The sequence below is a fragment of the Podarcis gaigeae genome, assembly GCF_964106915.1.
Source record: "Podarcis gaigeae genome assembly, chromosome: 15".
Lineage (NCBI taxonomy): Eukaryota > Metazoa > Chordata > Lepidosauria > Squamata > Lacertidae > Podarcis > Podarcis gaigeae.
In genome coordinates this window covers 13,133,246-13,145,395 of record NC_139692.1, presented here as the reverse complement: position 1 = coordinate 13,145,395, position 12,150 = coordinate 13,133,246, and the positions used below count along the sequence as shown (strand labels likewise).

Below are 12,150 nucleotides of genomic sequence, written 5' to 3'. Positions count from 1 at the left end.
CTGCTTTGGTTTGCCGCCGTGGTAGCGCGCGAGCGAAAGGAGAGGGCGGCGCAGGCCACGCCCACATCCGGGCTCCGTTTCCTTTTTTCGGACAAGATGGCGGCTCAGGGTGGCGCCCCTCGCCGCGCTCTGCGCCTCGTTTTGAAAGCAGGCCGGCGGGCCTTTTCTCACAGCCAGGGCGCGGCCGCCCCTCTCAGCGCCCAGCAGCTGGCGGAGAAAATACGAGCCGAGAAGCAGGAGCAGAAAAAAAAGCAGGCCGAGGTGAGTCCGTTGGTCAGTTGGGACTCTATTTCCCAGAGAGCATTGCGCCGGGAAGGAAAGACTACACTTCCCAGCATGCAGCATTCTTCAGCAGCACTTAAAGGGGTTGGTGTTTTGTTCCATATGCACTTGTGTGCAATTTGAGGTTGGAACTCCCAACCTTTACTTCTTTCTTTTGCAAGTCTTTTTTATTTGATTTTACAGGCGTAAAGTTATAACAATACCAAGTACATATCCACATTTAGAGATTTCTCTGAATATCCAGACTTCCCAGCACCCCCTCCATGGATCTTTTTGACAACATTTTCAACTGCATATTATTTCATGACCATATTTTGTATCTCTCTATATTGTCCATAGTGGTTGCTACATTACAAGTGAGATTAATTTCCTGCTAATGTTTTCATCTGCTTACAGTGGTCTCCTAAATAATCAACCTTTATACTTCTATATCGTGTAAACACTCAAGCTCCTGGCACAACCTAAACATAGGTTTTGTTTGTAACATTGAATTTAACTTTTGTAGTTAAATTGTTATGTATGATAATTTATGTCATCATTTATCACACATACCCCGCCTTATTGCTGCCTTGATGGGGCGTGGGGAAAGCAAAATATATAGCTAACAAAGTAAATTATTTTAATCTGAAGGCAGCTTTCGTAAAATAATACGATGTGACTGCATGCAGACTCCTGTTTTATACCTTCCGACATGTGGTATTGCTTGGGGTAGCATATCCTTTCTCTTTTAAAAAAATCCAGTTCTACTTAGGTCATTGTGGCTGCTGAGAATGTACCCTGTCCGAAACTCTTGGGAGCCGCTGCCAGTCGGTGCAGGCAATGCTGGCAATGGCCTGATTCTATATAAAGCAGCTTCCTGTGTTCCAGCTAAAAGTCACACAAGTTCATCGTGGCATAAGCGTACAGTGACCAGGGACCAAGTTGGCATATGTCTGGTGCTATCTTCATAAAGACAGCTTCTTATGGTTTTTGTTAAAGTTAGATATTGTTTCTTAAAATGCTCACGGAGAGGAGGAGCCTAATAGAGCTGATCTTTCAACAGTTTTAGTGGAGGGGCCTGAACTCCCATCTCTCCTGCTGCTGTAACCTGATAGAACGCTCAGTTAGCTTGAGTGGTGGAATCCACAAGTCGAGGCTGTTTTTCCTTTCCTGCAGTGCCTGCTTTTCTGAAAGACCACCACCATGCTTTTCCACCCGCATGGGAAAAGCACCTTACAGGGAGGGTTTTTTGTTGTGGGGAAATGGCCAGAGGGCAAATAAACAAACATTCCACCTCTTCTTCCACAGCTTTAATTGACTTGCTTGTTGCAAGTTGGTGGCAGAGATTTATGATTTCCAGTTGCAGTGATATTTTCTTAGCAATTAGGGTGTGTGTGTATGTGTTTGTGTATAGAGAGAGAGATCTAGTGTATTTTTTCATCAGTACAGTGGTACCTCGCAAGACGAATGCCTCGTAAGATGAAAAACTCGCAAGACGAAAGAGTTTTTCGTTTTTTGAGTTGCTTCGCAAGACGGATTTCCCTATGGGCTTGCTTCGCAAGACGAAAACGTCTTGCCAGTTTGTTTCCTTTTTCTTAAAACCGTTAATACCCAGGGAATCCGTGCTTCGCAAGACGAAAAAACTCGCAGAACGAATTAATTTCGTCTTGCGAGGTACCACTGTAGTTTCTATTCTTACCTTTTTAAAAACCACTTACTGTATTTCTTTTTGCACATGCATGCCTATACATATTTTGTGACACCAGAAATGATACTATAAAGGATTGATGAACTACTTTGTTCTTTCTTCCCTGGTCCTTCAAAGGTTCCTAAAGACAGAGTATCACGGCGGGTGCAAGAACTTACTCAGCTAACGAAGCAGTTGCAGCGGGTTCATCCTAATGTGTTGGCCAAGGCACTAAAAAATGGAATCCTCTACCAGAACAAAGAGATTGTGGTGATTAACAAACCTTATGGCCTTCCTGTTCATGGTGAGAAGAATGAGCAGTGTGATTCAGAATGTTACTGAAAGACTGTTATAGTGGATTGGTAGTTATAAAGAAAGGGTGTAGGAGCTGTGGCCCTTCAGATGTTGTTGGGCTTCAGCTCCCATCGGCCTCAGTCAGCATGGCAGTCAGAGGTTGTCATCCAGAAACATCTAGAGGACCACAGGTTCCTCATTGCAAAGAGCCCTGCTAACTATCCAGATATCTCTTTCTCTATGACTTAATCAGAGTCATTGTTTTTATTTGTTTTTGAGGTCTGTACTGGCTCTTCAACAGGTTAAATGTGAATTTTTTAAAATAATATTTTTATTAAATTTTCAAGACAATTATACAAATATCACTATATCACACAATTTTCACAAATTTCATCTTTTAGACTTCCATCAGCTTCTCTGCCAGTCATCCGTAGTTAAATTTTTGTTACACATTCCCTAAATTTAATATTGCCTTTTGATATACCCTCCCTATCATATTTTCTTTTTTACAATACTCCTCAAACTTTCACAGAGCTTCTTTAAATCCCACTAACGTTGTTTGTTCGTCACATATACTTTTCAGATACTCTGTAAATTTCTCACAGTTCTCGATGAACTTCTGGTCTCATTGATATCTGATCTTCCCAGTTAATTTGTCAAGTTCTGCATAGTCCATCAGTTTCATTTTCCATTCTTCCAGGGTCGGTAGTTCCTCCTGTTTCCATTTTTGGGCCATTAATATTCTTGCCGCTGTAACTGCATATTGGAAAAGTTTACAATCCTTTCTATTTATTTCATTTCCCGTTATTCCTAAAAGAAAGGCTTCTGGTTTCTTTACAAATGTATATTTCAGCATCTTCTTCATTTCATTATATATCATCTCCCAAAAACCCTTCACTTTCTTACATTCCTACCACATATGATAGAAAGTCCCTTCTTTTTCTTTACATTTCCAATACTTGTTACATGTTTTAAACATTTTCACTAACTTAACTGGTGTAATATACCATCTATAAACCATTTTCATAACATTTTCCTTTAACGCAGTACATGCTGTAAATTTTATGTTTTCTTTCCATACTTTCACCCAATCTTCCAATTGTATATTATATCCAAAATCTCTGGCCCAATGTATCATAACCAGCTTAACTTTCTCATCCATCGTATGCCATTCCAACAACATTTTATACATTTTTTACAATATCTTACAATCATTATTAATTATTTCTATTTGAAATTTTGAATCTTTTTCTATATATCCACTCTCTTTAAGATCCTTTTTAAACATTTCATTCACTTTAAAGTAATGCAACCAATCAAATACATGTTTTTTAACTTGTTCATATGGCTTCATTTTCCACTTTTCTCCTTCTTTAGTTATCAACTCTCCATATGTCACCCAATTCCCTCTCATATTGATTTTCTTTACACTCATAACCCCTAACGGGGACAACCAGTGTGGGACTCTTGGTTCTAATATATTTTTATATCTATCCCATATTTCAATTAAAGATCTCTGGAAGATGTGGTTCTCAAAACCTTTATGATTTTTCTTTTTCTCACACCATAAGTACGCATGCCATCCAAATCTGTTATCAAATCCTTCCAGATCTAATAATCCTGTATTTTCTAGTTTTATCCATTCTTTCAACCAACAGAGACATGACACTTCATAGTATAATTTCAAGTCTGGCAGAGCAAAGCCTCCTCTTTCCTTTGCATCTGTTAATAACTTAAATTGAATTCTCGGCTTTTTACCCTGCCAGATATATCGCGAAATTACTCTTTGCCACTCTTTAAAAATCATTGTCCCCTTGATTATTGGACTGGCCTGAAACATAAATAACATCTTTGGCAGTACGCTCATTTTAATCGTTGAAATTCTACCCCAAAAAGATAGTTTCAACCGTCCCCACACCTCCAGGTCTTTTTTAATTCCGTTCCACACCGGTATATAATTATTTTGAAACAAGTCAATATTTTTAGAAGTTAGCCATATTCCCAAATATTTCACTTTCTTCACCACATCAATCCCTGTTTGTTGTTGCATTGCTTCTAACACACTTTGATCCATATTTTTTGCAATTATTTTAGTTTTTTTCTTATTTAATATGAACCCTGCCACTTTCCCAAATTGTTCAATCTCCTCCAAAACTTCATTTACGCCTTTTGTCGGTTCTTCTATCGTTATCACCAGATCATCTGCAAAGGCTTTAACCTTATATTCATTCTGACCTACTGTCACCCCTTTTATGAGTTCATTTTGCCTATTTGAACTCAAGAAAACCTCCAAGACCAATATAAATAATAATGGCGAAAGAGGACATCCCTGTCTTGTACCCAGGTTAAATGTGAATTCATCCTGTGGAGCAGAATCCTAGTTACCCTACTCTCAGTGATACTGAGAGGTGGTATAACCTTCTGAATTAGATGTTGTGGGTGAGGGGATGACAAAAGGATAGTTTTCTCTCATCGTCCTCTGCTTAAGAGATTCCCAGATTGCCGGACTAGTGTCTTATTAACTTTAGTCTTCCCAGAGAGTCATTCCTTCTACATTATAAACAATGAAACCTCAATGCTCCATGTACATGTTGGAGCTGCCTCTGCCATTGCCACCTGTGTTCTGAGTGCTACACAGACCAGCTTGCAAATAATAATTCAGGAGGTGTTTCTCTTGTGTAAGTCTTTTCTACTTCTACTGGAAAGGTACACACTACAGAGGCAGCAACTGTGGTATGTGACTATCTCCTTCCTGGGGAAATGCAATAGGGTTTGGGGTTAATCCCCCCTCCCCAACAAAAAAAATTATTTTTTTTCTACTAGGGAAGAGAGACAAAGGTGAACAAAGCAAATACAGCATGTCTCAATTTCCCCATATACAGTTGCTGTTTTTGCATACTCTTTCTTGGTATTCAAGTAACAGCTTTTGGCTTCTGGCTATAATTGAACAGATGAGTGCATAATTATGTGGACATCCGACAGTCTTTCCAGTTTGCTTAGGAGATGCTTGTGAGAATCTGGGCTTCAGGAAAATTATCCTTTTAGATCTGTGATATTGGTGTGTTCACACATTGCTGGTGAAGTTGCAAAGGGAAAAGAAATTGCTCTTTGGAGGTAATGTGATCAAGGCTGTTTCTGCTTTCCTTCCAGGTGGCCCCAAGGTAAAAATGTGCATCACTGATGTGCTGCCAGTACTGGCAAAGATGTTGGATGGCATGAAAGCTGAACCCCTTCATCTCTGTCACCGGCTGGATAAAGAAACAACTGGAGTGATGGTGCTTGCCCGCGATGAGGACACCGCACACCAGATCCAACAGCTCTTCAAAACCCGACAGGTGGAGAAAAAATACTGGTATGAGACACATTACTGGGGTTCATATACTCTTCCCCACTCCCACCTTCAGCTTTATAAGAAACTTTGACTTCTTATAAGCCAGTAGCCCCTTCAGAACTGCATCTCTGGGACAATGCCTGATAATGAAGTGCTGAATTCATTTTCTTTCCCTCTTGAAAGGAGAGTTGATGGCTGTAACAAGCTGATATATGGCACTTTTCATCACTTGTTATCTTGGTAGGGCAATCTGCATTGGAGAACCAAAGCCAGCAGAGGGAGTGGTGGATATTCCCATCATGGAGAAGGAAGCCGAGGGCAACCAATTGCACTATAAAGTGAGTTTGCTTTCTGTCAGCAGTGTTATTGACTCTTCTAACCACACCATTTCACAGGAGGGCTTTCTGATGCTTTCCAGTTCTCTCAAGCACCAAGGCACTGATTTATTATTTAAGCTTTATTCCTGGGAAATTCAACGCAGTGCATGAGTTGGATTTGCAACAGCTTTCCAGTGCCGGTTCCGCAAATGATGGCAGTCAGGTGGGCACATATAGGGACACAGGTGGCGCTGTGGCCTAAACCACTGAGCCTCTTGGGCTTGCCGATCAGAAGGTTGGTGGTTTGAATCCCCATGACGGGGTGAGCTCCCGTTGCTCTGTCCCAGCGTCTGCCAACTTAGCAGTTCAAAAGCATACCAGTGCAAGTAGATAAATAGGTACCACTGTGGCAGGAAGGTAAATCGTGTTTCTGTGCGCTCTGGTTTCCGTCATGGTTTAGTCATGCTGGCCACATGACCTGGAAAGCTGTCTGTGGACAAATGCTGGCTCCCTCGGCCTGTAAGCGAGATGAGCGCCGCAACCCCATACTCCCCTTTAACTGGACTTAGCTGTCCTTGGGTTCTTTACCTTTTACCTTTTTATATAGAGTAGTAAAGGGATCCTGCAAGTAATCTGTTCCCAAGCTGTTAAGAGTTTTTTATGGTAATAGTTATACCTTGAATTTGGCCAGTAGCAAATGCACAACCAGCGCAGCTCTCTAAGCAGAGGTGTCCTATGCTTACAAGGCCTCACTTCTGTCAGCAACTGTGCTGCAGCATTCTGCACTCCATCTCAAGAGCAAGGGAAGATCCACATGCCAGTAAACCATTCTTGAAGTCACCAAAGCCTGAACTACTAGGGTCATACTCTCCCAGTCCAGGAGCAGCCATAACTTTGCACCAGCTACAACTGGGAAAAGGCCCTTCTATTCGCTGACGCTGCCTGATCCTTCAGTGACAAAGTGCTGGGAGGTGGATAATGAGTGATGGACCTCTACGGCGTGATACATCTATTTATCTCTCTTTGGCTTAGATGACACTTGCGCCAAACTATCGCGTGTCCTCTGAGGATGGGAATATGTTCAAAGTCCGCAAGCACAGAGATGCCAGTATGGCCGTGACCCAGTACCGAGTGCTGAGTAGCTCCTCCTCTTGTTCCCTCCTTGAACTGCACCCAGTCACAGGTAAGGCCTCACATACATGCACAGGAACTGCTCAGGAACTTCTGCAGAGCAATGCCATCAGCACTGAGTACTTAAAAGCCTTCCTGAACATCTCTAAGTCTGGCAGTTTTTCTTATTTGGGCATTTTAAAGTTGTTGTTGTTGTTGTTGTTGTTATTTGCCCCTTCTTCTGTTCAATTGAGTGCAGAGCAAGTTTGGTCATCTTGAAGTCTTCTGGTGGAGCATACAATAGTGTTTACCCATGCAGGGGTATATTTAATTTTACTTATTGAAAGGACTTATGTTGCTTTTCAGGGCGAAGCCCTGCTGTTCTTTGAGAGTCGGTGCAAATAGAAAAGCACATTACCGCTTTAATGACCAGTGATTTGTTCACACTATGATAGTGGTGCAGGAACGGCCTTCCTTTTGGGGGCTGCATGTCAGAGGTAGATGAGTGGAGCCGCCCTTTCTCTCCTCCTTCCTCCGCCATTTCTAGCAAACTGCAAATGGAACTCAGTAAGGGCAGCCCATTGCTAAGAATGAGCAGACGGGTGTATTTGGTGGTTGTTGCTTTGTATGCATGTGTGCTTAATTTTTTCTCTTTGCCTTCCCCCTGTACGTAGGAGTGAAGCACCAAATCAGGGTCCACTTGGCCTATGGCTTAGGCTGTCCAGTCCTTGGAGATCACAAATACTCCCATTGGAACAAGCTTGCTCCACAGGTAAGAGAAGCATGATGAAAGGGGTAAAAGAAGACAGTAGGATGAAATAAGGGCCTTTTATGCCTCTGCTGTCAGTGCACACCTATGCATGCTTACTTGAAAATTAGATTGGCACACTGGTCAGATATTGGCAGGTGTTCCTTGATCAGTCCTGCCTACTTATCAGGACTGTTTTTAAGAATTTTCTGTTTTCACCTTTCCTCCCCTACCCCTTTTTTTGGACAAGTGTAGGCTGACCCTGACATTTCAAGTTCAAAGTGAAAGAAGAACTGTTCAGCAAATTGTTCACATTTTTTTTTAAAAAAAACCTTAGGTAGCATTACTATGTGTTTAACTTATTTCAATTATATACTGCTTAATTATAGTTGTCTCTGAGTGTTGTTCAGCAAGATCAACCCATACAACAGATTAAATCAGTTAAAAGCTTACTACAGTGGTACCTTGGGTTACAAACACTTCGGGTTACAGACTCCGCTAACCCAAAAGTAGTACCTCGGGTTAAGAACTTTACCTCAGGATGAGAACGGAAATTGTGCAGTGGCCGCACGGCGGCAGCGGGAGTCCCCATTAGCTAAAGTGGTGCTTCAGGTTAAGAACGGTTTCAGGTTAAGAATGGATCTCCTGAACGAATTAAGTTGTAACCAGAGGTACCACTGTATTAAATCAGAAATTACTTAAAATACGTGGTAATGTTGTGAGAATTACATGCAATGTTTTACTTTGGATAAACTGTGAACAATCATCAGTTTTTTAACTTCGCATAAGCATCAAATTAGTTTATGTATGATTTTTTGAGTGCTGTGAAAACATTAGGTTTTTACAAATAGTGGACTGGTTGAATCTCGAACCCTACTTGGAAGTATGGCTCATAATGGCCAAAGGTCCTTAAACCACAAGTAAGTTTGCTTAGGATTCAAGCCTCAGCCAAGTTCTAGAAAGGAACCTGGCTTGCATTCCCATCCCCCATATGGTGGGTGGGGTCTCAGTTTGGTAGACTGATCTCCTGTCCTGAGGTGGTTGTCATCTTCTTCAAATTCCAGTCCATTCCAAACAACCACTCCCTTTGCACCTGCTGCTAAATGCTTTAGATAGGAGAGTACCAGGAACTAGTAGCCTCAGGCTACTGGCTACATAAACCTGGCCGAATTTTTACTGTGTATCAATGATGTTTTGAAAGGACCACTTTGATGCAGATAAATATTCATAGGCTGCCAGGTGTCCACCCCTGGTCTAGGTGAACAGCTGTCACACAGAAGACTGCAGGGGCTTGCTCTCTGCTGCCCAAGAAGTCAGGGCAAGATCTAAGGAGTGTATTATTCACTTACTTATTTAGAGCATATGTACCCAGCTTTTCAACCAAAAAGGTTGCCAGAGCGGCTTACATACAATACATTAAAACAAGACAGTCCCTGCCTTCAGACTTATATTCTTTTTTTTAAAGCCAGATCTCACAATTCTTAAATAGTAGTTATAATGACCAGCTGGCATAGAAATAGATGAGGGGCAGGAAGTAACTGATGGAGCTGATCTTTCGGCAAAGCTGATGGAATGAGCCCTGCTTCCCACCTTTCCCACTGAGGCAGCCTGGTGGAATGACTGCAACCAGGTGACAGTTGTAGGAGAGGAGGCCTGATGGAGCTATTTAGTTATTTTTAAAAATTATTTATATGCCGCCTTTAACCAGAAGTCATCCAGGTGGCATGCAACAGAATAACAACCCACTAAAACACATTGAAACCTGGCAGGACACCCAGCAGGGAGGGACCATTCCACAAGGCTCCTTAAATTACGGGAGGATAGATATTGGCTGAACATCAGGAGAAATGTATTGACAGGAAGAGTAGTTCATTTCTGGAACCAGTTACCTGAAGGGTAATTGCTGGCAATCTTCATGTAGAGGTTTGACAGTCGACTCTTGGAGATTCTGTAGCCCTAGATTTCCCACATGGAGTTTGGATGAGATGCTGCCATCCCGACTTGGAATCTGTAGAGCACTGCTATGGCTGAATCAAAGAGAGCTTTTAGTCTGAATTGTTGTGAAGCACTAATCCAACTGGGCATTCACTGCATCCTTTGGCATGTGCCTGCTGCATGCTGCAGTCTCTAGTGCTTCTAGAATTGTCAAGGTGCATATTTATTGATCTGTTTGAAGAGGGAGCAGTACCATTTATGATATTAATATTAATATTAATATTAATTACAAATCAAATACAGAGTAGCACTAATAGCTAGAACAGAGCAGACCATTATTGCAAAAACTTAGTTCTTTTTTAATTCACTTCAACCATAAACTATTTCCTTTTATACATTGTATAATCTGAAAAGTATCTGCTGCATACAGTGGTACCTTGGGTTAAGTACTTAATTCATTCTGGAGGTCTGTTCTTAACCTGAAACTGTTCATAACCTGAAGCGCCACTTTAGCTAATGTAGCCTCCTGCTGCTGCCGCGCCGCCGGAGCACAATTTCTGTTCTCATCCTGAAGCAAATTTCTTAACCTGAAGCACTATTTCTGGGTTAGCAGAGTCTGTAACCTGAAGCGTATGTAACCTGAAGCGTATGTAACCCGAGGTACCACTGTACTTGCAAATTTTGAAGAGAATCTCTTGCCAAATGCACAGAATGTTCATTACATTCTACTCCATGCATCCATGTGAACAAATCAACTGTTTGTAACTGTCCAGTTCTCCCCAGCGGCCAACTACTAATCATGGCTAAGCACACCCTTTTTCTTTTTTATCATTCCTGATCCTCAAAATCTCCAAGAAAGCATTAAGACCCATTATTCTGGTCCCTTGCCAGGTCGATTTCTAACAACATCTCTCAGAAAATTGAGAAAAAACTTTGTTACATCATTTGCACTTTTCAAGAGAGCATTTCCACCTCCCAACACTTGGAGATCTAAAGTGGAAAGTTAAGAGATCCTTGCCATTTACCATTTACCATTTTACAGTTTCTTTCCTCCTTTTGTGCAGAAGCTTCCGAAGGCTGCATTGAAGAGGCTGGGCTTGGAACAAGTCAAAGCTCGCCACCTCCCACTTCACCTCCATGCCTGCCAACTCACTCTGCCTGCAAAAAATGGCAGCGAAGAAGATAAAATCCACTTAGTTTGCAAGCCACCCCTGTTCTTCATTCGCTCCTTACAGCGACTGAAGCTGGAGTTCCCAGAAATACGAAATAGTGAACCAAAGCAATGACGGCCTGTGCAGCTTTATTGGAGAAACTTGATTTCCTTGACCTCCTAGTTCCTGGAATTCCACTAAGTGCAGAGCTTTTTGGACTCTAAAGTGGCCAACCATGGAACTGCAAGATTTGCTTCTCCTAGAAGCCTACATCGGTCCAGAGAATCTTTGTGGCAAGTGCTGAGGCTCTGTATTCAGCTGCCATGGGAAGTGAAGACGGGGGTCCCAGTAGGTTTCACACAGGGGTTTTTGAAGATTCAGTAGTCCTGTGACAGACATGGTGATGGAGACAGCAGTCGAGGCATCTGAAACCCAGCCCAGTACAAACAACGTTCTTGCTTGAAGAAATTGACTGAATGGGCATGATGTAATTGAAGAAAGACTCAGTCTGGAGTTTGTTCTGCTGCTGTAATAGTGATGGAAGTCGGCTACACGTTGAGAAGCCCTTAGGTTCAAATCATGCCTCTGCTGGCTTTAGACAGCTAGACTTTCTCTTAGGCCTGGTTCACATGTAACACTCAGCCAGACCATGGCTTAATACAAATGAGTGGGTTCTGGGACAGAAGTGCTGCTGCTGCTGCTCCTGCTGCTGTGTACTATTGGAACTAAGCTATATTTTGGTTTAGTGTTGTGTCCAGGCTTCAGCATCTAAACCTGCAGCCTGTGGTTTGTGGGTAACCTGTGGGCCTCTAGATGTTTGCTGGACGACAGCTCGCATCATCTATGACTATACTATATGGAACCAATAAGAGCTGGGGGGAGGGGCGGCACAAATTTCCAACCTCTTCCCTAGTGTAATATGGAGACTGGCTGCTGCACTATGTCTAGCCTCTTTGATTCTTGCATTTCCCCCTAAACTGCTGCTTAATTCAATAAAAAATTTCCCAAAGCCCTAACTATTCCAAATGTTTTTTCTAAGTTCACGTTTGCATGCTGGTGCTTTGTTTACCACAAAATATAGGATACTTGTGGCTACAATACAGTTGCAAACATAATAAGAAATTGTGGCATTTAAGGCTGTAAATACGAAGACAAAGGATGCCTTTCTAGTGGCAGCTACCAGATTCAAGCATTTAGCATCCCAGCCACTTGCATAATTTTGCATGGCTTTCTTGTTTTAGGTGTGAGGGGCAAGGTGGCATATTGATGACTTCCATATTCTGTAGTAACACAAAATTGATCCACGGAACTGCAAA

The 12,150-nt window shown here is 42.0% G+C and overlaps 1 protein-coding gene across 1 annotated transcript; it reads left to right on the top strand.

Annotated features, from left to right (window-relative positions):
* Window positions 1-73: 73 nt before the first annotated feature.
* RPUSD4 (RNA pseudouridine synthase D4) lies at window positions 74-11,843 on the top strand. The gene is made up of 7 exons (XM_083713768.1): window positions 74-261; window positions 2,087-2,252; window positions 5,393-5,594; window positions 5,818-5,911; window positions 6,923-7,073; window positions 7,675-7,772; window positions 10,748-11,843. The coding sequence occupies exons 1-7, from the start codon at window positions 97-99 to the stop codon at window positions 10,967-10,969; spliced, it is 1,098 nt and encodes a 365-aa protein (XP_083569894.1). The 5' UTR covers window positions 74-96; the 3' UTR covers window positions 10,970-11,843.
* Window positions 11,844-12,150: the final 307 nt, after the last annotated feature.

Coding starts and splice junctions, on each gene's coding strand:
- RPUSD4 (XM_083713768.1), top strand. CDS start 97: ATGGCGGCTCAGGGTGGCGCCCCTCGCCGCGCTCTGCGCCTCGTTTTG. Junction 5,595..5,817: donor CAGGTGGAGAAAAAATACTG/GTATGAGACACA, acceptor TTATCTTGGTAG/GGCAATCTGCATTGGAGAAC. Junction 7,074..7,674: donor TGAACTGCACCCAGTCACAG/GTAAGGCCTCAC, acceptor CCCTGTACGTAG/GAGTGAAGCACCAAATCAGG.